We start from the raw sequence: 27,774 nt of genomic DNA, 5'->3' as shown, positions 1-27,774 counted from the left end.
GAAGGGGCTGTCCTCTGGAACCACAGCAGTCTAAAACCTCCTCTGCTACAGGAGTCCAGTTGCTGGGGTCCCAGGCCTGACTATCCCTGCTCTGAGAAGGCAGTGAGGCCATTTGCACACAAGCTACTCAGAGACTGTTCCTTTTCGCTCTGCCCAGGATCCTGGGACGGCACTTGCTAAAACAGTCCCTCCCTGGGAGAAAGGGGGCAGAAAGGCTGCCACCCTGGGAGGACAAGGCATCATGCAGGCAGGGCTCCTTTTACGAAAAAGGTATCCTGTTCCTTGAAACTCCCCAACACTTCCTTATTGCTGGAACGCTAACTTCTAGTTCAAAGGCACAAGGGGAATCAGAAACTCGCGAAGCCCCAGGGCCCGTATGAAGGCAATGACCATGCTGCCAGCTGTCCTTCGGGTAGGGTTTGACTTTTGTCATCCTGGGCACCCTTTGTTGGCCTCCAGCTGTGGGGCTGGACTTGACCTCTGCCTCTGGTGGGCGGGAAACCCTGGGAAAGTTTCTCCGTCTCAGCCTTGGTTTGCTCATCTGTGAAACAGAGCGAACGCTGACCTAGCAAGAGTTAAGGTGAGAAAAGGCAACGTCGGTCCTGACCCCCCTCCACCTCCCAGCGCCCACTCTGGAGGCCCCCACACTGTGGCCGCTGGACGGCTGCTCGGGCTCATTAGGACTGGCGAGAGGGAGCCACCCGCAGCTCAGGTCACCTGGGTCGGCATTAGGGTGGGAGACGGGACACCCCCCCGGGGACAGGCAGAGCTCCAGCCCCACGGAGCTCCCGGCTGCTGGCTCCTGGGGGAGGGCCGGGAGCCTGCGCAGTAGGACACGTGTGGGAGACGCAGAGACCCGGGGATCGGGAGGAAGCCTGTGCTCTGTGCTGGGGTACGCACCTCTGCAGGCCTGGGCTGCGGGGACCCGGCCAGGTCAGCTCAGACCACCTCGGGTCCCCACGGTCACCCTGCACTACTGATGGAGGCACGAGAGGTGCCCTCCGTTCTCGGCCGGGCCTGGCTGGGAAGAGGGGGCCGGCCAACACCGGGGCCCCCGTGACTGTGGGGGCTCCCCCCGCCCCCCCCGCCCGGCAGGAGAGGCGGCCGCCTACGTTGCCGTGCTGGGACGAGCGCAAGGACTCCACGGCCTGCAGTCTGTTTTCGGCAACCAGAAGCCTCTCCCGCAACCTCTCGGCCTCCTGCTTGCTCTGGGCTTCCGACCGCTGGAGCAGCTCGTGGTCCAGCATCTTCTTCTCGGCCAGGGAGATCTGCTCCTTGAGGAACTCGATGGCCTGCGCCTGGCCCCGGTACTCCGCGTCCAGCTTCTCCAGCTCGTGCACCCGCAGCTCGGCGTCGCGGCGCTGGTCCTGGGCCTCCTGCAGCTCCAGCCGGTGCTGGCTGGCCTGCACCTCCAGCTGGGCCTGCCAGTGCTGCCGCAGCCCCGCCAGCTCCTCCTGGGCCTCCTGCAGCTTCTGCCGCAGCCCCTCCTTCTCCTTGACGTGCACGGCGGTCTCGATGTCGTGCTTGGCTCGCAGGTTGCCCAGCTCCAGCTGGTGCTCCATCTTGATGCCCTCCATCACGGCCTTCAGCTCCCCAATCTCCTTCTGCTGGGCCCCCGGGCCCGAGTTCAGGGTGGCCTTGAGGTCCTCCAGGGACTTCTGGTGGTCCGAGGCCAGCGAGTCCAGCTTGGACTTCCAGTTGTCCATGAGCCCCATGTTCTCGCTGGTGGCCTGCTGCACCTTGGCCTTGAGGTCCACCACCTCCTGCGCGTACCTCTCGTTGGCCGCCCGCAGCTTCTCCACCTCCGCCTGGTAGGCCCGCAGGGCCTTCTCGTATTTGTCCCGCAGCACGCCGCTCTCCCTCTGGTGCTCCTTGCTGGCCGACAGCAGCCGCTCGCGCAGCCGCAGGGTCTCGGCGGCCTCGGGGTGGTCGGCGGGTGGCGGGCCCGAGTGCAGCAGACATTGCTGGAGCTCCTTGATCTCGCCGCGCCGAAGGCTCAGCTCCTCTTCCAGCTGCAGCACGCGCGACTTCTCGGCCACCGTGGTCAGCTGCCGGGGAGAGAGGGAGACCGAGGTCAGCGGGCCGGCGGGAGGGCGAGGGGCCGTGGCCGGAGCAGGGGCGGGCCCCGGCCCCGCGGGGGAGGTTCGTGGAGGGGAAGGGCGCCCACCCCGCCGGGGCGTCCCGGCCTCCGGAAGGACTCCCTGGGCTTGTGGCCCTGTGATTCCGGGACGGGACGGTCCCCGCTGCCCTTGGTGGCTTGGGACACATCAGTGGTTAAAAGAAACCACTTGTTGGAGGTTCTGGCTTTCTTTAGGAGGGAATTTTGCATTATCTGGCAGCCGGATGGGTCGATTCGCGGAGGGGCTGGCCAGAGAAGGGTCTGGTTTAATTCAGGCGGTACAAAGTTAATGCTCCCAGACCCACCTCCTGATGGAAAACGGAGATCAGAGGCTGCGTCTTCCAAAAACCCATTTGGATCACGACAGTGGTCATGGATTTGGAAACAGTACATTCATCGACACGTTTTAAGTCTTTCGCTAACTTAAAACTGTTTCTGAAGGTGACCTGTAGTTCAATAAATCTGCTTTTGTTTTTATAATCAGGCTGAACCCTAGATCAAGGCGCCTCAGTGTGGGGGGCTCCAGCCTGTCAACGTGACTGGGTCAGTTTCTGCAGGCAGAGCCTCCATGCACACGTGTGTGTACCACACGAGCACGTACGGTCACCCAGCGACGGCCAGGGTGTGCAAAGGGACCCGTGTGTGTCTCCAGACTCCCCCCGACACACGCACACACTCGCGTGCCGAGGCGGGCCTGCAGAAACCGACCGTGGCTCGCCCCACAGCCCTCCCTGCTCAGATGGTTTGAACTGATCGCTGCTAGCTGGCTGTTTAGCTCCACTGCCAGAACCGCAGCTGGGCTGGGCTGGCCAGCTGTTTGGACGTGGGTACCTGCACAGGGGGCCCGGCCCCGGGAAAGGTATGGTGGGCACCGAGGGGCCAGCGGGGCCCAGAACCCGGACCTGGGCCTTGGCAGGACCTCCCCCTTGCTCCACCAGACATTTCCCTGGTCTGCTGTATCTCACCAGCCCCACCCTGGGTCTGACACGGAACCTCACGCCCTATGGACATCCCCACTCCCCAAAAGCCCCAGGTCCTTCTGGCTGGCCCCTCCTGCGACCATAGTTAAGATCCCCTAGGGGGCGCCCAGGTGGCTCAGTCGGTTAAGCGGTTAAGCTTCAGCTCAGGCCATGATCTCAAGGTGCGTGAGTTCGAGCCCTACATCAGGCTCACTGCTGTAAGTGAAGAAAGAGCCTGCTTTGGATCCTCTCTCGCTCAAAAATAAATAAACATTAAAAAAAAAAACAAGAACCCCTAGGCTAGAGAAACTTCGGTCTGCAGCCCCCTGACCGCCCGCCTTCCTCAGCCTCCCCAGCCCAGGGAGAAGGGAGGTGCCCCATATAAGGGGCAGGACGTTCCCGAGAGGCACCCCATTTCTGAACACGACAAAGCCTTGTTGTGGCAGTGCATGGGGCGGGTGGGGGGGGCGGGGTCTCACAGGACATTCCCAGCCAGTGGGACCCTGAGCCGGGGCCCGAAGTCCCGGACAATCAAGACCCCCTGCTCCCCAATGGGCGTCACGTGGCAATGGGGTGGAAGGGTTCCCAAGCCTCGACTTCCCTCCTAGAAGGGGCTCGGAAGGCAAAACAATGAGGAAAGCAGCCAAAGACAGAGAAAATAATAAAACAGAGAAGCCGAAGGAGGCGTGATGGGGCCGGAGGGCGGCGTTACCCTGTTGTCGGCTAGTTCCCGGAGCAGACGCTCGGCCTGCGCCTTCTCCAGCAGCAGCCTCTGTTCCAGCTCCCCAATGCGCGCGTGCTCCAGCTGCGTCTGGGTCTGGTCCACCCGGGGCGGGTGGGGAGGCGGGCCAGGGGAGAGGAGTACAGGGCAGAGGAAGCCAGAGGAAGAGAGAGAAAGAGAGAGAGAGAGAGAGAGAGAGAGAGAGAGGCGGCGTCATCTTCCGTGAACAAGACAGGAGAGCGGGTCAAGGAGAGAGGGTGGCTCCGGGACAGAGGAGGTCTGGGGAGGGGACCGGGCTGGGTGGGTTTAATGGCAGAGGAGGGGCTGCCGCAACCCCGCCCCAGCCACCCCGCCCCTGGAGAGGGTGGCAAGAGGACCCCGCGGTTCCTGCCGTGCTCCCCAGGTGGTCAGTCCTTCCCCTGGCGGCTCTGGGGAGGGGCCCCAGCCTCCTCGCGCTCCCCATCGGGCTACTGCTCATTTTAGGCACAGGATCCTGCACACAGGAGGCCCTCAGGATGGATGTGTCAGCAAATGAACCCAGGACTCCTGGCCCCGGGGGCCTGAGTTGAAAGTATAAGAACCAATCCGATGGGAAGGTTTTAAAAAAATCTGTCTACCCCCCTTGCAAGGCCCTGCTTCCCGCTGCCCTGCCCAGAGCCCGGAGGGTCAGTGCCCCCCCCCCCCGGGGGCCCCGCGGAGGAGGCCCGGTCTCCCAAAAGCACCAGAATGCTTTTGTCCTAGCTTCACAGGCCAACAAAGCCCGACGTTCTCAGGGCATCCAGCCTGGCATTTGGGTTTCCTCTAACAGATCTGCGAGGGTGGCAGGGGCCAAGGGTGCCGGCTCCAGGGCCCCCGGGGCAAACTGGAGACCCAAGTTCATGATGGGGAGAAGCCAGAGGGTCCTCCTCAGCCTCCCCCATCCAGGAGAAGCAGTTTAAGGCCAATCTGTGTGGCCATTCCGACGAGGCGGGACTTAGCCACACACATGCCCGTCTCTGGCAAGGGTGACGGGGACAGTGTAAACCCATCTGAGAAACACGCTTGCCATTCATACAGAGCTAGAGAGACGTTAACGTCCTCTGGCCTGTGATCTTATGCCTGCCAGTTTTCCTAAAGGAACAAGTGAAAAAGTACTCTACTCTCTCTCTCTCAAAGAGGGCGGCAGGCCACAGCGCTCACGAGCAGCCATGCTCCGTCTCTTCCAGAAAATTACAGGCTGACCGTGGTGTCTCCGGGGCCTCGCGCCCACCCTCCTCTCCCACAGAGGCTGGGCACCGCCACTCTGCCCGGGACCCACGCTAGGTGGCGCATGCCTGGTGGCTCCATGGGCAAGAAAGAGCCCGCAGCTCCACATTTCAAGGCAGCTTTACTTGGTGCTCCCAACAGGACTCCCCACACCCCCCCACCCAGCCCCATCAACCACTTTCCCAACTTCTAGACTCCTGGTCTGCGGGTTGGGGTCTCCATGGAGGCACAGGGGGGTCCAGTGTAATTGCTTCAGATGCTTGTTTAAGATAAACGCAACCACCGGACCCCGGAGGGCGGAAAATAGCCTTAGAGGCTAGATTTTAGGTGGGGTGAAGGACCTGGTCTTCCATCTGCTCTGGGGACACCGGGCAGGGTGGGAGGAGCGAGGCCACCACGTTCCTGCTTGTCACTCGCGGGTCCCCTGGAGTCGATGGTCGTAAAGCTACGGTCAAGCTGTGCGAGGCGGTGCAGGGGTGGCTGCGACTTTTGTCTGGTGCGCTAACTTTAGAACCCAACCCCCGCATAAGGGGCGTCTCAGCTGTCTCCCCGTGTCACGGGAGGGAGCGGCGACTCCAGAGTCAGAGCCTCGGGTGCAGAATCACACAACTCTGGCAGGCCCAGAACTCAGACGCCCCAGATGTCAGGACTGGTGTCTTTTCCCCTGAGCCGGCCTCACTCCATGGAGGGGAGACACAGATTTCTAGCAGCAACACGGGCCATCGAAGGAGGGTCCTGAAGTCGGGGACCCCCACTTCCTGCCGCAACTCAAATCCGGGAGCTCAGCCAAGCCTTACCTACGCCCAACTTGTAGTTCGTCTTCCCCTCGCAGACCCTGTGTCCGCACCTTTGCGAGGCACAGAGCCACCGCCTTGGGGTACCCCTCGGGTAACTGAGGCCTGGAAACGTTCTTTAGTGGGGGGAGCAGATTCCCCACCTGCCCTGGGGGCTCCCGAAGGTCAAAGGCACACATCACCGCTCGTGACCTTCTCTGAGGTCTCACACAGCACAAATCAACAAAGAGGATTCTGAGTTCCTAAGCCCGGCCCTTAGTGTTACCGTGCGCTTCCCATGCAAGTGAAAAGTAACTAGCAAAATCATAACACGAGACCCCTGGATGATTAAACCACCACCACCACACCCCAAGAAGGTCACGTCTAAGGCGGCTACCCGACGTCCCCACTCAGGAGGCAGCAGGGAGCGGTACGCACATTTCCCTGATGCAAGGTGGCAAAGATCTGTTCCAGAACCATAAGACACGTCCGCAGCCCGTGGCCTGGGGTCGCCACCCTGGGAGAAGCACTTGCCCGCGCTCCTGACCTGTTCTGGCAGCGGGGACAAAAGGGTGAGCGAGACAGAAAGGGTCCCGGCCCCTGCAGGGCGCCCATCGCGGGGAAAGACGCAAACAATGCAGTGCTACGGACAAGGCACCGGGCAGGGGGCGCGGGGGACGGAGAGAAGAGCAGAGAGGCAGAGGTGGCCTCTCTGAGATACAATTAGAGGCGAGGCCTGAAGGAGAAGCAGGAACCAGCACACGGAGAAGCTCAGAGGCAGAGCTGGGGGCGTCAGAGCAGCTCGGTGCCTGGAGCACAGGTGCACAAGGCCTGCGTCCAAGCGTCTTCTCTGGGCCACCCTGAAAGAGCCTCGGCTTATCTGGGGCCGTGGATCCGGACGGGTGAGCAGGGAAGGGGCAGGGTCTGGTCTACCTTTTCAAGAGATTCGGACAGATATCTGCGGTCTGCTTTAAAAATAACACGAGAGAGGGCTGGGGGTGGGGGTAGCTAGGGTAAGACTGGCCGTGAGTTGATAATCACTGAAGCCCGCTGACGGGCGAATGAACCTACTTATGTAGGTTCAAACTTTCCCACCGTTAAAAATCGAAAGGCTGTAGCGGCACCTGGGCGGCTCAGTTGGTTGAGCGTCAGACTCTTGATTTCGGCTCAGGTCATGATCTCACGGTCCGTGAGTTCGAGCCCCACATCGGGCTCTGTGCCGACAGCGCGGAGCCTGCTTGGGGTTCTCTCTCTCTCTCTCTCTCTCTCTCTGCCCCTCCCCGCTCATGCTCTCTCTCAAAACAAATAAATGAACATTAAAAAAAAAATTTAACAAGCTAGGGTGTCTGGCTTCAGCGTGGAGAATGGGCAGTGGAAGAACACGGGAGGAGACATAAGTGTCAAGTCGGGGTTGGTGCACTTGTCCAAGGCGAGGTGCTGTGGCCTGGCCCGGGTAGGTGGCCGTGGGGAAGAAGATAATTTCAGAAGCAAGGTCAAGGTCAAGAGGACTTTTTGACGGAGAGATGAGGGAAAGAGAAGATTCAAGACGAATCAGCCGTGGGCCCAACTGCTGAGCTGGGTATCGGAGGGCGTGGGGGGCAGGAACACACGGCACGTTTGGGACGCTCTACTGGGTTGAACGTCGTCCCCCCACATCTCACATTCACCCGGAACCTCAGAATGGCACTCTGTTTGGAAGGTCTTCCCACACGTGGTTAGTGAAGAAGTCATCCTGGATCTAAGTTGGCCCCAAACCCAGGGACTGGTGTCCTTATAAGAGGGGCCAAGCCAGAGACACGGGAACACGCAGGGACGAGGGCCATGCGGCGACAGAGACAGTGACGCGGTCACAAGCCGAGGAACGTCGAGGGCTGCCAGTGACCCTACCGGAACTGGGAGTGAGGCACGGAACAGATTCTCCCTCAGAGCCTCCGAGGGAAGCCAAGCCTGCCAATCCCTTGATTTCAGACTGCTGGCTTCCAGAACAGTGAGAGAGTAAGTCTGCATTGTTTTCAGCCACCGAGTTGCGGTCATTTGTCACAGCCGCCCCAGGAAAGTGCTGCAGGCGGCGGTCGCCCCCTGCTCCTGGTGGAGATGGCCAGTAGGCACGCCGGTGTGGAGCTCGGGGGGAGACCAGAGGCATCACGGGCTCACAGAGGACACAGACTGGCACGGACTGGAAGGTCTCAGGGGCAGCGCAGACCGAGGGGCGAACGGACCCTTGGACAGGCCAACATTTCGATCAGGAAGGAGGCTAAGAGGCTGGAACTGGGGAGTGAGGCCAGGAGGGGGACAAGCAGAGAGAGGGGGTGACAGCTGGAGGGAGACCAGGAGTTCGCAGGAATGTTCTGGGTTTTATTTTTGACTCTTAAGATGGGTGGGGATGAGTGGGACGTTGGGACCATTTGTGTTATGGTCGTCACGAATATGATCATAACAAAAGCAGCAGCAAGGCGACTCCAGTGCCCCTTTGGCTGACTGTTGCCGTCTATTCCTGTCTCTCCCTGTGTCCCCCACTTGGAGCTGTAGGATCGGCTGAAGGGAGGGTGGCCAGGAGTCACACAGTGAGAGAGAGAGACACACACAGACGTGCAGCCTGAGCACGAGTCAAGCAAGAGAAGAGGGAAGTCCCTGAGCAGAGAAGGAAAGGGCTTGGCTTGGCTCCTGAGGCTATTTCTTGTTTTGCGTCCTTGAACTGCTGGTGACACTTCCCCGTAGCCTTCGAAGTGAGGAGGGGTCTCTGTCCCTTGCAACCACGGGCGCTTTTGCCAGAAGCCCATCCCAACTCCTGCAAGAGGGCAGCTGCCCAGCAGGAAAGCCAGCCAGACGCAACCACGCGACCGGTCCCCGTGGCTAAGAGGGAGACGTACAACAGATCGTCCTAACGCCAGGCTGGGGCTCCTACATCGGGGCTGCACCCCGACATCCATCCTTTAAAAAGGCTCAGGCAACAAAATCTGCTCCCAGAGGGGCAGCTGGCAGTGACCCTACACAGATCACACATGTCCCTCCTGATGAGCAAACTGAGGCCCAGGAAGGGAAGAGGCTGTCCAAGGTCAGTTAGGGCCCGGCCAGCGTGGGGAGGACTGAATCACTGTCCCCTGCCCCATCCGACAGCTCCAGGAGCCCTCGTCCCTTGTTGCCTCCCAGGGAGCAGGGAGGACCACAGCAGTGAGCCATTCCTGCCTGCCCAACTGTGGTCTCGTGAGCCCCGAGGTCTCCACACAGCATGGTGAGGAGAGCTGGGGCGGCGGGGGACGTTTACTGACCGATGGGAGCATCCCCCGTCCCTCAGCTCAGGAGGGTGTGGAACGGAGGGCGGAAGGTTCACCTCTGCCCAGACCACCCGTCCAGCAGTTGTAACTGAGGTGCCATCACTGGTCATCCTTATGGGCTGAGCTCAGGAACCAGGAGTCCTGGGTCCTGGTCCCAGGGACTGCTGCCTTGCCCCGTGCCTGGGTGACAACCTTTGGCTCTCTGAGGCTGTCTGGCCAGCTACAAGTTCTGTGACTCAACAGCAAGCTACCCCCAGCCAAAGTTTCACCCGGAATCCAAGAACCCAAGGGATACCATTTAGGACTATTGTCCAACAAAGAAGGGACAGGGGAGCCCAGCCACTATGTCCTCAGGCCACATCCTGGGGATACTCAGTTCATCCCGCCCAGGTGCAAAACAAAAGGAACCACGGCCCCTCTGGGGCTCCTGGAGCTGAGCCATCCCGCCTCTGACACCCGAGTCTCTTGTGACCTGCCCCCTCCCCATTCTCCCAGGGGACCCTCCTGGGTTTCTCCCCCCACATGCCCCCAGCCCCCTCCCAAGGGGCCAGAGTTGCTGCCTGGACCTCAGGACCATCTGCCCTGCGAGGGCTGGGCCGGGGTTGCGGAGCGAGGCGGGGAGGGGCGGTCCTCTGGCCATTACCTCCAGGTCTCCCTTGGTGATGGATTCCTCCTCCACTCGGAACTGCAGATCCTCCACCTTCCTGCAGGGGGAGACGGGGCTGAGCGCGCGTCGCCCAGAGCGGTGGGCGTCGCCCAGTGACGGCAGAGATGGGCGAGGCCACCAGGTGCTCAGACCCCGCAGAAAGCACTGTCCCAGGGTCATGGCCGATGGGGGCAGAGCCTCCTGGAAAGCTCCGGGCCTCCCAAATTCCCACCGTGTGCTCTACTCAGAGGCCGCCGGCCTCTCTAAAATGGGGGCGTGGAAGCCAACGTCCTTCCTCCCTAGGGTGGCGGTGGGACCGGGCGGCAGAACAGGCTGTAAATTGAAGCACATTGGTGCTGGGAACCTCACTGCCTACCGAACAGACCAGTCTGCGGGGACAGAGGGAAGGGGGGGTGGGTTTCTTCCCCTGCCGACCTCATTCTCATCCCCTCCCCTCAAAATCGGCCAGGGCTGCTCCGTGATGAGGGCCCCCACTGCCCCGCTGCGGGCATTGGCAGGGACCCTCCGGGAGGCACATTCACCCACCCACACGCCAAGACAGCACAGGGGAGACACGGACACGGTTAACAGCTCACCAAGCTGCTCTTCCCGGGGCCTCCTGACAGCTCCCGGCATACGGGTGAGGAGATGGGGCCCAGAAAGGGCAAGAGACCTGCCCAAGGTCACCCAGCAGGTATAGGGCCCTGAACACAACCCCCGGGGCATCTTCAAGTTTTTATTTGTCAGCATCAGGCGTGTCGCCATGGGAACCAGATGTGTGGGCCCCGAGAACAGTCTCAGGCAGATATAAATAAACTCTTCTCTCTCCAAGTCAGACCGTAACAACAGCCTGTGGCTCACAGGCCTCGGCTGAAAGCCCAAACCCAGACCCAAGGCGAGGGCTGAGGGTGGGGGCTGCCTGAGGCGTGGGGGAGCGGAGGGAGCCACAGAAATCTGAATATCAGCCAGGAGACAGAAGCCCCGGGCCGAGAGAAGCCCTGTCCCCTGTCAGCTCTGTCCCTTCGGGTGACCCAGGATCAAGTCAGGCCAGAGGCCCTACACCGAGGGAACCACAGTCCCGGCTCGTCACTGAGGCAGGAGGGAAAGAACCACATCATCACCAGCAGGCCGGTGGCCTCAGGCGAATCCCTCGCCTGCTCTGAGCCTCAGTGTTTTCATCTGTGACACGGGGGCAATACCTGCCTCCTGGGCTCGTGGTAGGATTGAGAGAGACCTGGGACCAGGGAAAGCGCTCAGCAGGGGGCTGACACCTCAAAACACGGTGCTTCTCTGAGCCTCAGTCTCCAGACGCAGACGAGCTGGGAGCCGAACACACAGCACACAGCCCAGAGGGGTGCTCCGCGATGTGAACCGGTCTGGGGCATGGGAGAACCCCTAGTTCAGCGAACCCCACCCCCGTCTGGATGGAGGGCAGCGGATGGACGTGGTGCGTGGTGACTCCCAGGCGGGGCGCTTCCCTCCAGCCTGCAGAGATGGGGATCATCACCCCACTTTGCAGATGAGGGGCAGGCCCGCGGGGCTCACGCCACTGGTCGGGGTGATGCAGCCAGGGTGTGGCGGAGGTCCTGAGCCCGGGCTCCGCCTGGCCACCGCTAACAAGGCCCAGAGAAGTGCCCCCCGGGACCAGGGCAGGGGTGGCACACACCTTCTCTCCTCCTCCAGCTGGTTGGACAGGTCTGCCTTCTCCTTCCGCACACTCTCCACGAGCAGCCGGGCCCGCTGCAGCTTCTCCTCTGCTTCTGCAACATACTGGGCCCCGAGCAAGGGCCGGGACGGGGTCAGCCTCCTCCCGGAACCAGGCTCCAGGTGGCAGAGGCCACTCCCGCCACCATCACGCCCCTGCCAGCTGGCCAGGCACAGACCGTGGGCCAAGCTTCGAGGGAGGAGGGCCTGGCTGAGTGCCGGGCATGGCAGAGGCCAGCCTCTGGCCCACCGGTCCCCAATCCCCTCCATGTCCCTCAACACCTAAGGGTCTAAGACTCCGCTGTCTGCTAAAGGCCTCTGTGACAGCCTGGCCTTAATGATTCCAGCACTTGAGGGTGGGGTGAGCCAGGCTCCGAAGGGGGACGGGGACCCAGGAAGGATCTCTCACGCAGGAGACAAACATCTACATCAGGGAAGAAGAAACACTGGACAGCAGGAGACTCAAGGTTACGGGCGAGGGCTCGCCTCCCTGAAATCCAGCACATGGAGCTACTTCAGGGCACGATCTGGAACGTGGACGGTTGTAGACAAAAAACGTGTAGACAAGTATATTCAGACAAAGTGAGTAATTGGGAATAACCTGAACAACTACAGGGACGGGCTGCGTCGGTAAGGACACGCCCCATGATGGATGGGAACACAGCCGTTCAAACAGGGAAGAATTTTCCATGACCCAGAAAACGCTCCCGCTATAGCAAGTCAGAAAGAGCACGATATACCCAGGTTCTGGATCCATCAGGAGGAGGAGGGGTCTTCGTATCCTCTGCACACCCCTAGTTCTCTCTGCATGAGGGTGACTCACAGAACTGGCCCGGGGAGGCTGCTGGCGCCCTCTGGGTGCCCCCACCGCCCCGCCAGCCCAGCTACCTGCTCATGCTGGGCCTTGAGCAGGGCGATCTCCTTCTCCACTTCACAGATGTGGCTCGTGGCCTTGGCCACCTCGGCCCGCTCCAGATCCCGCTCAGCCAGCAGCTGCTCGATGTGCTGCTGCTTCTCCTTCAGCGCCTCTTGCAAGGCAGTTGTGCCCGATATCTTGCGGGCATAACGCGAAGAGGTCTCCGTGAGCTGCAGGAAGGCGTGGGTGCAGGCAGGACTCAGGGATCTGGAGTACCATCCAGACGACAGCTGGAGCACCTCAACTCCCAGGGTCCTGCTCCTCCCTGCCAGTGCCCTAGACAATCTACGCAGGGGGGAATCGTGATGTTTGAGATCCAAGGAACGCTCCCCAAATCTCAGGAGAGTCACGGCCTCTGACAGTCACGGCACCTGGGCTCTGCCTCATGGTGGCCTCCCTCACCTGGATTGCATGCTCTGGAGACATCCTAGACCCCCAACCTAGACTGGGCTTGCACAGAAGACCCTCTGTCCAGTAGGGCAGCCTCACCTTCTCCCCTCACCCAGGGTGACTGTGGCAACCTTTCGACTCCCTGCTCTGCACCTGTATTGCCTACCCTCTACCCATATCACTTGTCCTGTACCCGTATGACCCTCCTTAACTCCCAGGAAAGGGGTTAGGCTACTGATAAATCAGTAACACAAAAATAACAATAAATGTAAATGGATCAATCTTCTCTATTGAAAGATATGGACTTTCATCTTTGTTTTTCTTTTTCTTTTTCTACGCCCAATGTAGGGCTTGAACTCATGACCCTAAGATCAAGGGTTGCATACACTACTGAGACAGTCAGACACCCCTAAGCTTTCATCTTTGTTCAAAAACCCCACAGAGGGATGGGGCGCCTGGGTGGCTTGGTCGGTTAAGTGTCTAACTCTTGATTTTGGCTCAGGTCATGATCTCACGGTTTGTGAGTTCGAGCCCTGCATCGGGCTCTGTGTTGACAGCTTGGAGCCAGCTTAGGATTTTCTGTTTCAATCTCTCTTCCCCTCCCCCACTTGTGTTCCTGCTCTATCTCAAAAATAAATAAACATAAAACAAAAAACAAAAAGCAAAAAACCAAACTCACAGAGGAATACTTGGAACCAGAGCAGGAGCAAGTCAGGGGTCACTGGCTCACCTGGCTCCTTCTGTCCCAATCCCCCCCCCCCCCCACACACACACACACCAGGTTAACCCTCCCCGGCTCCACCCTCACCAGTCCACTGCGGCTGGGCCGGCCCCCCACGGAGGAGGCCACCGAACTGACGGAGCTGATGGAAGAACTGCTGGGGCTGTGGGTCAGTGCCGAGACACCCATGGCCATGCGCTTGGTCTTCTTGGCCTTGGCAGGGCTGGTGGACGGGAAGCCGATGCGTATTACCTTGTGGATGGGGGCGAAGAGGCCAAACTTGGGCGGGCATTGGAAGTACCTGGGGAGGCAGGACAGACACACACTGCCGTCATGGTCCCACAGCCTGGAGCCACCCCTAGCCTACCTGAGCAGAGAGGTTTGGCCTTGGGGGGTCCCAGCACCCTCACCCCACGACCAATGGATGGGCCTCCCAGAAATGGAATAACAGTGAGTACAGTCTGAGATTCTCTGCAGCCATAAGTAGCCAGTGGGCATATTTTGGAGGGGAGGGGAATTATTGAGCACCCACTCTGTGCCAGTCCCTTTACATGAGTGCTATTTTCAATCCCCCAACCAGTCTACTGTTATCCACATTTCACAGATGAGGAGATTTAGGCTCAGAGAGGTTAAGTAACTTGCCTGAAGTCACCCAGCTGGTTAAGTGGCAAAGCCAGGACAGGACCCCCCAGTCTTCTGGGTTTGGCTCCCTCACACCATTCAGTGCCCCCCCCCCAGCCACATCTACAGCCCCACTCTCATGACTGCCCCTGGGCTACCCCAGCCCCAAGGAACGCCACTGGCCCTCTGTGCACAATGCTCCCAGCACAGAGCAACAAAAGCCTAAAGGAGATGCCTTGGAGGTGGGGGCTGAGGCTCCCAACCTGGCCCTGAATTCTGAGAGCAAGAGTGAGTGGAAACATCCATCTTGAGAACAGGAAGGCCAAGTGTTGTCCCGGAAACTCTGGATTGTCTTCTCCCAGAACCTTCCTGGGCACAGATTCCACATGGGACCAGGGAGCTGGTGCTGTCCAGTTTCTGACTCTCCTCGAAACTGCCACCCCATCCCGCCTCTTCCTGTATGCAGGTCTTTGCTGGGACTGTCCTCCCCCCCCCCCCACCCCCGCCCCAATAGAGCAGATCTTCCTCAAGCCATTCCAAAAACAAAACCCTACTTCCCTTCAAGACCTGGTTCAAGTATGGTTCCTCCCCTGGCAGCTTGGCCTGCACCACCTTGGCCACTCCTTTTCAGAGCTGTCACAGCCTCCCCTGGGCCACACAATCTAGCCTCGGGACAGCCAACACAGGCTCTTGGGCCACTGGGCCTTAGCCCCACGCCCCTGCCACACACTGCTCACCCAGGACATCACACCCCCAGCCCCAGCCTTAGACTCTCTTGACCCAGCAGAACAGGCAGTCAGCTCTAATCAGGGACAGCAAGGGACCTGGAACCCAGTGGTGACCCCACTCATAGCTGCTGGACACGGGCCAGTATCGGATTATTTCCTGTATCACCCAGGGGAACTCCCGGAAGGCAGGAACCGCCTCCTCTTTTCTAGGGCTCCTACCCCACGTGTGGCATGGAAGAGGGAACACAGAACCAATGACCCACTTAGCACTTGCCCGTGACTCTGTGCGACCTTGAGCAATGACCTCTCTGGCCTCTGTTCTCTCACCTGTAAAATGGGGGTGCTTTTCGCAGCGCCTGCCTCAGGCAGAAGGAAGCTGGCAGCATCTATACCGTGGTGAGTGGCCCAGCTACCCACAATGAGGGTACCCACAGCTACCCTCAATGCTGACCTCCTCCGATGCCCCAGCCCTTGCACCCACCCACCCCCGGAAGAGCAGCCCCCTCCCAGACTCCCCCGGGGGAAGCCCGCCATACCTGGTGCCCGCCACCGCCCCATCGTTCTTCCCGAGGGGCTCGTCCAGCTCCACACCGCACCACTCGCCCTTGGCAAAGTCTGTCTCCCCCACGTACCGCACCACACCCGTCTTCGTCCCGCCGACCTGTTGGCGCACAGAGACACTCAGGTCCAGAGGACGCAGCGGGCACAGGCAGGGATGGCCAGGCTCATCTCCCCTCTCCCTTCCAGTGTGCAGGGGAGAAGGAAGAGGGGGTGAGGAGGAGGAGAGGCCCGAGGACAGCAGCGAGGGATACGGGTAAAACCAGAGCTTCCCAGGGCTGTCCCGTGCAAGGGCTCTGGAGACAGACCGACGTGCACTGAAACGCTGCCACTTACACGCTGTGTGAGCTTGGGCAAGTTGCCTAACCTCTCTGAGCTTCAGCATCGTCGCCTCCAAAAAGTTAGTTAGTTAGTTAGTTAGTTAGTTAGTTAGTTAGTTATTTTCCCCCCTTCCTGAGGATTAAGCACTGAATGTGTGCTGTCTGGCAATACCATTATCAATACCTAACGTCTCGATAAACGTTATCCTTAAAAAATGGTTAAATGATGGTTGGCTGCTGTGTGGCTCAGTCGGTTGGGCGTCCGACTTCGGCTCAGGTCATGATCTCGCAGCCTGTGGGTTCGAGCCCCGCGTCGGGCTCTGGGCTGACAGCTCGGAGCCTGGAGCCTGGCTTCGGATTCTGTGTCTCCCTCTCTCTCTCTGCTCCTCCCCCATTCATGCTCTGTCTCTCTCTGTCTCAAAAATAAATAAACATTAAAAAAAAAAAAAGCACATGAAGAAATAACCTATTGGAGCCTTTGCATAATGGACAATAATTTTTACTCTAGCCTCACTTTTGCTTAATTGAGGTAAAATTCCCATAGCATAAAATTCACCCCTTTGACTACTATAAAGTGCAGAGCCCTGGGGCTTTTTAGTACATTCGCAACCATCATGTTTCTGATCCCGGGACATTTTCTTTTTTTTTTTTTTTTTTTTAAGATCCCGGGACATTTTCATCACCCCCCCCCCCCCAAGAAACCCTGCGCCCAGAAGCAGACCCCCACCCCCACCCCCAGGCAACCACTCTTTTCTACAGATTGCCTTATTCTGGCCATTTCCCAGAAGTGGAATTATCAGCATGTGACCTTCTGTGTCTAGTTTTCCTTCATTTGGCATCATGTTCTCAAGGTCCACCGACGTCTATCCGTGGAAGCACTTCATTCCCTTTTATGAATTCCAGCATACGGGTTCCGTCCCATTTTGTCCGTCCGTTCGTCCGCTCTTAGACACATGGGTCGTTTCCAGTGGTTCCAGTAAACCACCGTGAATCAAGGGGCCGTGCACATCCACATACAGGTTGTTGTGTGAACGCCTGCTTCTAATTCTCTTGCTTCCCTCACGGTTGAAGGCGTCGGGCTGGGTCTCTTCCTCCAGCCTTTCGAAGCTCCCTCTCTCTGTTTCCAGGGTGGCTGTTGACAAGTTCCAAGCCGACCTGAGTCCCGATCCTTCGGGCGAGCCCGTCTGCCCACTGCAGAAACGGGCAGAGCTTGCTCTGTCTCAGGGCTGTGCAGGCACATGGTGAGGTGCGTTGGGTGTGGGCCTCGTCCCTTGCCTGGGCTCCCGTGGGCCCTCTCAACCAAGAAACCCTGGTCAATCCCGGGGAATTTTCTCGCATTCCTTCTTTGACTTCTACCCTCCTCTTCCTGTTTCCTTTCTGGAACCACTACATTTGGAAGCTGGATCACCTGTAAGGTTCTCTGAGGGTATTATTTTCTCTCCTGTTTCCATCAGTCTTTTCGTTCTACTTCCTGGGAGATTTCCTCAAACTTCTCTCTTAAAAAATTTTTTTTAATGTTTATTTATTTTTGAGAGAGAGAGAGAGACAGAGTGTGAGTGGGGACAGAGCAGAGAGAGAAGGAGACACAGAATCTGAAGCAGGCTCCAGGCTCCGAGCTGTCAGCCCAGAGCCCAATGTGGGGCTCAAACTCACAGACCGTGAGATCATGACCTGAGCCGAAGTCAGATGCTTAACCGACTGAGACACTCAGGTGCCCCTAATTTATCTTTTTTTTTAAAAAGTCATCTCTAGGGGCGCCTGGGTGGCGCAGTCGGTTAAGCGTCCGACTTCAGCCAGGTCACGATCTCGCGGTCCGTGAGTTCGAGCCCCGCGTCGGGCTCTGGGCTGATGGCTCGGAGCCTGGAGCCTGTTTCCGATTCTGTGTCTCCCTCTCTCTCTGCCCCTCCCCCGTTCATGCTCTGTCTCTCTCTGTCCCAAAAATAAATAAAAAACGTTGAAAAAAAAAATTAAAAATAAATAAATAAATAAAAAATTAAAAAGTCATCTCTATGCCCCAAAGTGGGACTTGAACTCACGACCCCAAAATCAAGAGCTGCATGCTCTACTGACTGAGCCAGCCAGGCGCCTCCTCAAATCGATCTTCTAATGCTTCTGTGGAGTTTCTTATATGTGTCATACTTTTTTGCTTTCCCAGAGCATTTTTGTTCACTGAACATTCATACTCACGTACATAGTGGTGTTCTGTTCAGATCTAATGCCTGTAGGACCTTCTCTAATTTGTTAGAGGACTGGCCACTTTCCCCAGAAAAGCTTCTTGTGCTCACCCTGAGGAGGGTTCTAGAAGACGCAAGCGGGGAAAGGGGGTCAGCCATCAGGATAGAAATTTCATTGAATTGGGGCGTATGGGCGGTTCTGTCGGTTGAGCGTCTGACTCCTGAGTTCAGCTCAAGTCATGATCTCTTTGGTTTGCGGGATCGAGCCCCATGTCCGGCTCTGCACTGAGAGTGCGGGGCCTGCTTGGGATTCTCATCTCTCTCCCTCTCTCTGCCCCTCCCTTTGCTCCCTGTCTCTTCTCAAAAGTAAATACACATCAAAAAAAATTTTTTTTAAATGTGCATAGCTTGGGACACTTGGGTGGCTCAGTCGGTTAAGTGTCCAACTTCAGCTCAGGTCGTGATCTCGCGGTTCACCAGTTCGAGCCCCGCCTCGGGCTCTGTGCTGACGGCTCAGAGCCCGGAGCCTGCTTCGGATTCTGCGTCTCCTTCTCCCTCTGCCCCTCGCCCGCTTGTGTGTGCATGCACACGCGCTCTCTCTCTCAAAACAAACATTAAAAAATAAACAAATAAAACATGAAATACATACACACGGTAAATAAACATTAAAAGAAAAAAAAAAACCTCCCTTCCCTGTCGTTCTCAGGCAGGTTCAGGGAAGAGTGGAAGCAGACACGCGTGTTTATCCACCGTGTTTGCCGGAACCTAAATGTTACCTCCTCTGACACCCCCAAGTGTGCCTCACGTGTGCCTGAAAGGGACCAGCTCGCTAATCAAAACTCACTCCACTCCCAACGTCTCCCCCACACCGACTGCCTGCCGGGCACATCGAGGACACGATTTCTAAACGTCACAGCGCTATGCAGTGTGCAGCATTACTCCACTCCTAGATGAAGAGACTGAGGTTCAGAGTAGTCAGGGAGCGGAAAAGCCTGCTGGACCTCTCTCTCTTGCTTCTTCGGTCCTCGCGGGGCACAGCTACCAGGCTCCCCTCAGGCGGGGGTCTGTGGCTACAAGTGCACTACCCACCTCTCCCCGGCCCGGGAGGGTACTGCCTCACCCTTGGTCCTCAGCTGCCTCCGGACCCAAATCCTCTCCTTGTCCCTTCCTCCTCCTACAGCACAACGGAGCCAGGTGGGTACCCTCCCCGAGCTGGGAGCAAGGCAGAGGCAATGGAGAAGTTTCCAGAGGGGATGGGTGTGGCACTGACCGCCCCACCCTGGTCAGCACGACCTCGGGACACCGGTCTCCCCCACGACCCCCGAGATTCTGCTCACCGAGACCCCAGCCCGGGTGTGGCAGGCCTCACCCTCCAGACGGAGGACATCAGCCTCTTCTCTCTCTCTTTTTTTGATATAATCCTTCTTTACTTTAAAAAAGTTAATAGACTTCTTGGAGGCAATTTTAGGTTTATAGAAAATGTGATTAGGTGGCTTAGTCGGTTGAGCGTCCGACTCCTGATTTTGGCTCAGGGCATGATCCCAGGGTCAGGGGATCGAGCTCCGCACTGAGCCTGTTCAAGATTCTCCCTCTTTAGGGGCGCCTGGGTGGCTCAGACGGTTAAGCGTCCGACTCTTGATTTTGGCTCAGGTCATGATCTGTTTGTGGGTTCGAGCCCTGCATCGGGCTGGACATTGGGGAGCCTGCTTGGGATATTCTGTCTCTCACCTGCTCTCTCTCTCCAAATGCGTAAACTTAAAAAAAAAAAAATGAATAAATAAAAGAGAACACTCCCTGGCACCCAGCCCCACCGCGTGCCAGGCCCCAGCCTCCCCTTTGCTCCACCCGCAGGTTATTTGGGCCGAACACCAACTGCATCCCAGGTCTCCCAGAGCAACGCTGGTGGGAAGGCCAGGCTCATCTGTTTCTCGGGGACTTTCCTCTGAGGAAGTCAAAACTGGTGACTCACTTCAAATGCACGCCTCTGCCGCAGATCAGGGTAGCGCCCACACGGCGAGAGAACGGGGCCCCAGGGCCGTCCAGCTCAGCTCTGCCATCAGGAGGAGGGGCAGGGCGGGGGCATGCCGGGCCCACGTCACAGGGCTGCTGAGAGCACAGCGAGGGGCTCACGGCCAAGGCTGGACCAGCACCTGCCGGGATGCTGTGTTGGGGGGAGGGGGTGGTACTGGTGGGAAGAAGGGCTGGCCGAGAAGAAGGGTCGCTCTCGGGAGATGAGGGGACAGAAGCAAGCGGTCCCTCGGTGGCCCTCCCTGACGGTGTCCACAGCTGCTGATGTGACCAACCGCCAGCGAGAAGAACCTGGGGTTCAACTAGCCTGTGCAGCCCCGACACGGGGCCAGCGGCGCCTTGCTCGCTCGGGACCACCCCCCGGGGCCCTGAGTGGTTCATTCAGCATCTTCCTGGCACCAGGCTCTGCGGTGGGCACTAGGGGCCCAGCCGTTGTGGACAAAACGGACAAGGCCCGTGGTCAAGGCGCTCTCGGCCGTGGCAGGAAACCGGCAGTGGAGGAGGAGGAAGTGGACTCCTGCTGTTAATCCAGGCGGTTGGAGGGGCTGGGCAGGGTAACATCAGAGGCCTCTCTCTCCGAGAAGAGCCCATGGGGCAGAGGCCTCGCGGACGGGGGGCATCGAGCTGTGGGAAGCTCTGGGGGACAGTGTACCCTGTGCAGGGACCAGCCCGGGACACTGGAGGAGAGGACAGAAGGCGGATGCGGCCGGGCTCGGCCAGGGAGGGAGGGACGCCGGGTGGCCCGAGGGTGGGCGGGCAGTTGACAAGGGTCTGGGGGCCATGGGAAGGCAGGTGGGCCTTATCTCAGGTGAGATGGGAACCTGTGCGGTGCAGGGACCTGGGTGGGGGCAGGGAGACCAAGGAGGAGGCGGGCCCTCCGTCCAAGAGAGAGGAGCCTCCCAGGGGAGGCGGTAGGATGGGGACAGATTCCGGTGTGTTTTCGAGACAGCACCGGGGACTTCCAGATGAGTCACATGGCTGGGGAGGAGAGAAAAACAGGGCACAAGGCTGAGTCCCAAGTTCCTGGCCTGGTCGCTGGAGAGGCAGGTGAGTGTTCACAAGGACGGGGAAGACGGGAAGAGCAGGTCAGGGATGGGGTGGGGGATAAACACATGAGTTCTGCCTGGGGCATGTGTGACAGGTTGACCCGTGTCCCCTAAAAGAGATACATTCAAGTCCTGACTCCCCCGTCCCTCCCCATACCTGTGAATGTGACCTTATTTATTTATTTATTTTTAAAATTTTTAAAAATTTTGTCTTAATGTTTATTTTTGAGAGGAGAGAGAGAGAGAGCATGGAGGGGAGGCGCAGAGAGAGGGAGACACAGAATCGGAAGCAGGCTCCAGGCTCCGAGCTGTCAGCACAGAGCCCGATGTGGGACTCGAACTCATAGACCGCAAGACCATGACCTGAGCTGAAGTCAGACACTCAACCCACCGAGCCACCCAAGCACCCCACCTTACTTATTTATTTTAAAGTTTATTTATTTTAGTTACTTATTTTGAGAGAGCATTTTGCTCTCTAGCAAGCGTGAGTGGGGGGAAGGGCAGAGAGAGAGACAGGGAAAGAGAGAGAATCCCCAGCAGGCTCCACACCGCCAGTGTGGAGCTCGAACTCACAAACCACGAGATCATGACCTGAGCCAAAATCCAGAGTCAGATGCTTAACTGACTGAGCCACCCAGGCGCCCTGAATGTGATCTTATTATTATTAATTATATTATTATGTTTATATTATTTAAAGCTGAGGTCCTTCAGATGGGATTAAGCAGTTCCACGACTCCAAGATCAAGTTCCCGCTGCCCCACCGGGTCCTGCGTCGTCAGCACAAGCCATGCTTCACCACCAAGAGGCCCAACACCTTCTTTTAGATGCAGAGCCTCCCTGGCCCCAGGTCCGCCCAAATAAGCTCCTTGGGAAAACCCGGGTGCTCAGAAAAAAAAAAAAATTAGCATTAGCATGGGCCCTAATGGGATGTGATTGGTGTTCTTATAAGAAGAGGAGAGACACGGACACATGGAGAGAAGAGACCGTGTGAAGGTGCGGGAGGGGCTGGGTGAGGTGGCTGCCGGCCAAGGAATGCCACGGGATGCCAGCAGCCTCCAGAACCGAAGAGAAAGGCACAGAATGGGTTCTTCTCTTGATCCTTCAGAGAGCGAACGGCCCTGCCAGCACCTTTGACTTGAGATTGCTAACCCCTAGAACGGAGAGAAAACCCCCTTCCTGTACAGGACTAGTTGGTGGCAGCTGTTAGAGCAGCCCCGGGAAAGTAACACACGCTAAGCAGGGATGCTGTGTAAGCACTTGATCTAAGACACCAGCCACCCCTGGGCAGTGGGATGCCCCATGTGTCCCGACTGTTCTAAGTCACAGGCCCAGATGGTTCCAGCAGGGAGACTGCACAGGGGGAGACGAGCCAAGGCTGGAGTTTGGACCTGACCCGAGGCAAGGAACACCTCCCTGCTGGCCAAGGAGGTAGGAGGAAAGCTGGGGTGGGGGGAGGGAGGAAGAAAGTGCTTCCAGAAGGAGGCAGGGAGATGGACGGTGCCCAGTTCTGCCGGGAGGGGACATAAAGCCAGGACAGAGAACCGGTCGCTCTAACTTGTACTGTGCAGATCTGTGGCAGCCTCAGTTTCCCCGGAGCAGAGGGTGCTGGACAGCAGGGGTGGAGACCGCGTGCACAGAGGGGGCTTTCAAGGGTTTAGCTGAAGGGAGGTCAGAGAAGTGGGCACGGCTGGAATAGACATGGGGCAGGGGCTCAGTTTTGGGGTTTTTTTTTAATGTTTATTTATTTTTGACAGAGAGAGACAAAGCATGAGCAGGGGAGGGGCAGAGAGCGAGGCAGACACAGAATCCGAAGCAGGCGCCAGGCTCTGAACCGTCAGCACAGAACCCGACGCGGGGCTAACCCATGGAACGCGAGATCATGACCTGAGCCGGTCAGACGCTCAACCAACTGAGCCACCCAGGCGCCCCTCAGTTTGTTTTTAAGGTGGGCGCAGCCAGGGCAAGCGCGTGGGGAGACTGGAAAGGGGGACCCAGAAAGGAAAAAAGAGGCCCCTGTGCAGGGGCGGGCAGGAGCTGGCGGCGGGGGCCCCAGACGGTGCCCCGGACGGAGGGCTGAGGGTGGTGGGGAGTAGAAGAAGGGATCAGAAAAGCGTGGCTCATCGTTGGAGGAATTCCAGGCACGGATCAGAAAGGTTATCCGTGTGTGTGCTGGGGCAGGGGAGGGGCGGAAAAGGACAAAGGCAGGGCAACCAGCCTGCGGGCCCGAGCACGTGGTTGACCAATGAGGGCCAAGGACACCAGGCCGTCATGAGCTGCTGTGACTTCAGGGAGGCTCTCTGAGCTCCGAGCCCCTCACTGCACCTGGGACCCCCATGGCCGAAGGGAACACCCACCCTCCAAGGACTTTAAGGCTGGTAAGAACTAACACTCAGAGCTGACTTAGAGCAGGGCTTCTAAACAGCCTGCACACCCGGCAGGTGAACTATTCTCCCATCTTCCAGGTGAAGGGACTGAGGCACAGAGAGCGTAAATAAACTGCCCGTGATTCTTTAGCTGCTACCTGCACCTCAGGGGGTAGCGTTGAGGCCCCAGTGACACCAGGATCCATAGGTACCTCTGAAGAGCAACATGACTTAAAGACCATAAATAATACTGCTCATGCCTTTGACCCAGTTCAGAAGCAGGTTTAACAGCTGGTGAAGCTAATACAGCTTCTGCACCGGCCTCCTCCAAGGCCCTGGGAAGGGCCCTGATAATGCATTTATAGGATCACATGATTTATAAAATCCGCAAAAAGCAGTTATATATTTTGGATATTGTCTCCTGTCCTCAAGTAAGTTCCAGCCTCCACAGTCACCCACATCCAGCATATAATTTTTTAAAGGGTGGAGTAGGGACAGGAAGGTGACGTAGCAGGTGTCCACAGCAGGCACAGGGAGAAGCGAGTCCTGGGGTCGGCTGAGCCAGCTGGGTCCTGGCCGTGAGCAGTGGACCAGGCTGCAGGACCGACCCTGGAGAAGCTGCACACTCCGGTGGGACGGGGGACACATGGGGCTCCATCCTTTCGGTAGAAGCAAACCCCGTGAGTAAAGTCCTCCCCCCCACCCAGAATCCACGGATATCCTGTTTCTAGGGCAGTCTCAGTTGGTAAGTATAAATAGAGGGATGGGTGGCTCAGCCGGATGAGCGTCCGACTTCGGCTCAGGTTGTGATCTCGCTGTTGGGGAGTTCAGCTGTGCTGACGGCTCAGAGCCTGGAGCCTGCTTCGGATTCAGTGTCTCCCTCTTTCTCTGCCCCTCCCCCGCGTGCACATTCACACGCTCCCCCTCCCTCTCTCTTTCTGTCTCAAAAATAAACAAACATCAATGAATGAATGAATGAATGAATGAGTGAGTGAATGGCTATTACCTCCTGGCTGCGTGACTCCAGACCGGCTGTTTCCAGGGCTGAGCTCAGTTTCCTCATCTATGAAATGGGAGGGTAACTCCCAGCTTCTAAGGCAGTGGGCCGGACCCAAAAAGAGTAGGTACAGAAAGTGCTGGGCACAGCCCCCAGTGTGAGGGACGCCCCCAAGACCGCGGTAGGAAGCCAGCAAGGCCCATCTGCTTTGGCTGCCACCAGCCCTGCTGATGGGCTAGGGCCTGGCAGAGACTTCTAGAGCAGTGCCCACCCTGTGCAGGCTTGTATGCCCCCCCTGCCCTCCCTAAAAGGGAAGCAAAGGGAGTTCCAGACAGGATCAAACTGGGGATCAACCTCCCCACTCCTGCAACCTGAGAACCAACCAGTGCTGGCCCATAACCCCCTGGGCCTCCACTTCCCACCCCAAAGAGGTCTCAGACCACACCCACGGCACTCACGAGACTCACCAGACCCCGAGTAACTGTGAACACTTCACGTCCACCAGCTTTCTTAATGTTCTCAATGAAAGCAGCCCAAGGGGGCTTCTATGCCCATTTTGCTGAATGGACAGACAATGAATGAATGAATGAATGAATGAATGAATGAGGGCGAGGCTCAGTTAAGTGACTTGCCCAGCATCACACAGGCGGGAAGTAGCAGCAAGGGCACCAACCTGTACCCGATCTCCCTATAGTGGTCAACGGCCAGCAGGTGCCCTTGGCCCCCGGGCACCCCCAAGACAGCTCAGTGAGACTGTATGCCAGCTTGCCTGGGTCCCATCAGCCAGGTGGGGACGGCTTCCCGGGGAGCCGTGGCAGCAACAGTAGAGCAACAGCCCCACCACAAGGACCCTGACTAGGAAGTCACAAGTGCCCCGAGAGTCTAGCCCCCTGTCCCCGGAGCTGCCACCGCAGCCCTCTGCCACTCCCCTGCTCCACTCTTGCCCCCTCCCATCCTTTCCTCGTCAAGCAGCAAGCAGGATGCGCTTAAAGATGGATCTGCCCGTGCCATGGTCCCTCTGCAAATAGAGCAAACCCCCTCCACTCCTTCAGGGTCAAGCCCACATCAGCCTCATAGGCACAATGCTGCCCAGCACCATTGCTAACAACAGCTCAGCCCTGCTACTCTTTTGTTTCTCTAGTCCGTTCCCTCGGCTCAGCCCGAACACCGGCCTCGGGGATGCCCCCCACCAGGTCAAGCCTCCGTGATGGGCACTCACCCGGATCTATAAGGAAACACTGATGTCTGTCTCTCTCCCGATAGACAGTGAGCTGGAGGGCAGGGACCAAGTCTGGCCACGCCCTCCACCAGATCACCGAAGCGGGTAGTTCTGTCCACAGGGAAGCAGGTTGGGAAACCGGCCCCTGGGGTGGGCAGACCCCAGAGAGATCACCAGGGTAGAGAGACTCAGGAAGGCGGGCTGCGGGGGCTGGTTTGAGTCTTTGTAAGTTACTACGTAAGTTCTTAAACTTCTCTGAGTCTCAGTTTCTCCATCCACAAAGTGGGGATAAAATTACATCATGGTGTGGGCTTGAGGATTCAACAAGGCAATGGGTATAAACATTTCCTCTATTTCCCCTGCCCCTGCCCCAAATACCCTACCCAGAAGCCTCCAGGGGAAACCTTGGCGTTGTGTGAGGTCCTCGGGGTAGGGAGGGAGAATCCCAGGCAACAATACTTTCCTGCAGTCCCCACAAGGGGACCCTGGAGCCCCCCAAACCCTTCCCCATTCAGCCTTGGAGCTCCAGGTAGCTGGTCCCCATAGTCCTGCAGAAGACTGATGAACACAGTGTCCCCCACCAGCTGACTCTACCCCCACTGGCTTCTCACACCCAAGCCCACCAGATGCCCTTCAGAGACTGCCTCGTGGGTTACTCTCTCCTTTCCAACACTGTGGTTCTTGACGGGGGGGGGTGGGGGTGGGGGGGGTGGGCAGGGGCAGCTCTGGGGTCACCTCGGCCACCCTAACCCTGGGCTTGGTACAGCAGGAACATGACCCTGTCCTGCCATGACCTTGGCACCCCCCCAGCCCAGCCCCGGCCCACAGCAGGTGCCAGGGAAACACTGCTTCATTCGGACTTGATGAATGAATCCAGATGATGAATCCAGACTCTAAAGGACTTGGGGCCACTGGCCCTTCCAACGTGGCCCAATGACAGGGAGCGGCAGAGAAGAGGGGCCCCCGGCAGGAAGACTTGGCTGATGGTCCTTTTGGCTCCAAAGAGTGACCCAACTCTCTCCCCGACACCAATAGTGATCGTTGCGTAACAGCCGATTAGGTGTCTGAACCACCCGACCCTGTGGTCCTCGGCCTTTTCCAGGATAGGCCTGGGGCATCCATGCTGGTCAATGGATAATACCATTGGGAAATACCATCGGGCGGGATCCGTGGATAAAACCAACAAGAGCTAACGTGTATGGGGCACCTCCTAAGTTTCTGGCACCGTCTAGAGGCATTACACATATTCATGCATCCCAACCCATTTTACAAATGGGAAGACTGAGGTCCAGAGAGGTTAAGGCGCTCGCCCAGGGTCACACGGCGACAGTCTCCAGAGCCCATTGGACCGGCATCCCCGGTCACTCCGTTGTGGTTCCGATGAGGACTGGGCGTCCCAGCCCGGACCCCCCCTCCCGAGCCCCCCCCCCCCACTCAACCCCCCGAGTCCCCTCCCTGCCCAGCCCCCGGGGTCCAGCTTGCCCCTGAAGGTGGGGCGGTGGAGGCAGCACTCACCAGCACGCGGTCTCCCAGGCGCAGGTCCTTGTCGCCCCGCTTCACGGAGCCGCTGTCCGAGAGGTTGGAGCCCGACTCGTTGCCCGTCTTGACCGAGCTGTTGAGGACGCTCTCCCGCAGCGGGATGACCCGGCTGCTGAGCGGCGGCGTGGCCGTGCCCGAGTGCAGCGACAGGTTCTGGGCGGTCAGCGACTCCACCGAGTGGGCGTCGCTGCCCGAGCCCTCGGCCGTGGGCTGCCGGGTCAGCTTGGAGGGCCGCGTGAAGATGCCCTGCAGGGCCGGGCACTCAAAGTAGCGCACGCCGCCCACCGCGCCGTCGTTCTTGCCCACCGGGTCGTCCAGCACCACGCCGGCCCACTGGCCCGGCGCGAACTGCGTCTCGCCCAGGTACTGCACCACGCCCGGCTTCACGCCGTTCACCCACACCCGCTCGCCCACCGCGAAGTCCCCCAGGAAGTCATCGCCCACCTCGGCCGGCTTGGGGCCCGGCTTCTCGGCGGCGGGGGGGGCGGTGGCGGCGGCGGCCGGGCCCGAGGCCTGCTTGTGCAGGGGGGAGCCTGCGGGGCGGGAGAGAGGCAGCGGTCAGGGCTCCGGGGTGCGCGGTGGGAACCGGGAGGCGCCCCCCGCGCTGGCTGACGGATGGGGAAACTGAGGCACGCACGGCGGGGGGGGGGGGGGGGGAGGGGGGGGGCGGGCAGCGCGGCCTTGGGCGTCCCCGAGGTCTCTCCCTATCTCC

At 58.7% G+C, this 27,774-nt stretch overlaps 1 protein-coding gene across 4 annotated transcripts in view; it reads right to left on the bottom strand.

Moving 5' to 3' along the window:
- The window catches only part of CLIP2 (CAP-Gly domain containing linker protein 2), a 74,127-nt gene that overhangs the window by 12,223 nt on the left and 34,130 nt on the right, over window positions 1-27,774 (bottom strand). For 3 of the 4 annotated variants that reach the window (XM_042921370.1, XM_042921372.1, XM_042921371.1), the window contains 8 exons: window positions 27,039-27,595; window positions 15,355-15,479; window positions 13,557-13,770; window positions 12,331-12,528; window positions 11,405-11,508; window positions 9,736-9,796; window positions 3,791-3,895; window positions 1,113-2,048 (listed from right to left, as the gene is read on the bottom strand). In XM_042921370.1, coding sequence (XP_042777304.1) covers window positions 1,113-2,048; window positions 3,791-3,895; window positions 9,736-9,796; window positions 11,405-11,508; window positions 12,331-12,528; window positions 13,557-13,770; window positions 15,355-15,479; window positions 27,039-27,595 — 2,300 coding nt within the window. The remainder of the gene's footprint in view (window positions 1-1,112; window positions 2,049-3,790; window positions 3,896-9,735; window positions 9,797-11,404; window positions 11,509-12,330; window positions 12,529-13,556; window positions 13,771-15,354; window positions 15,480-27,038; window positions 27,596-27,774) is intronic. The other variant, XM_042921373.1, reaches the window with a different exon arrangement.

The sequence above is a fragment of the Panthera leo genome, chromosome E3, assembly GCF_018350215.1.
Source record: "Panthera leo isolate Ple1 chromosome E3, P.leo_Ple1_pat1.1, whole genome shotgun sequence".
Classification (NCBI taxonomy): domain Eukaryota; kingdom Metazoa; phylum Chordata; class Mammalia; order Carnivora; family Felidae; genus Panthera; species Panthera leo.
Note: the sequence above shows the minus strand (reverse complement) of the source record. Positions and strands in the feature narration are given on the sequence as shown.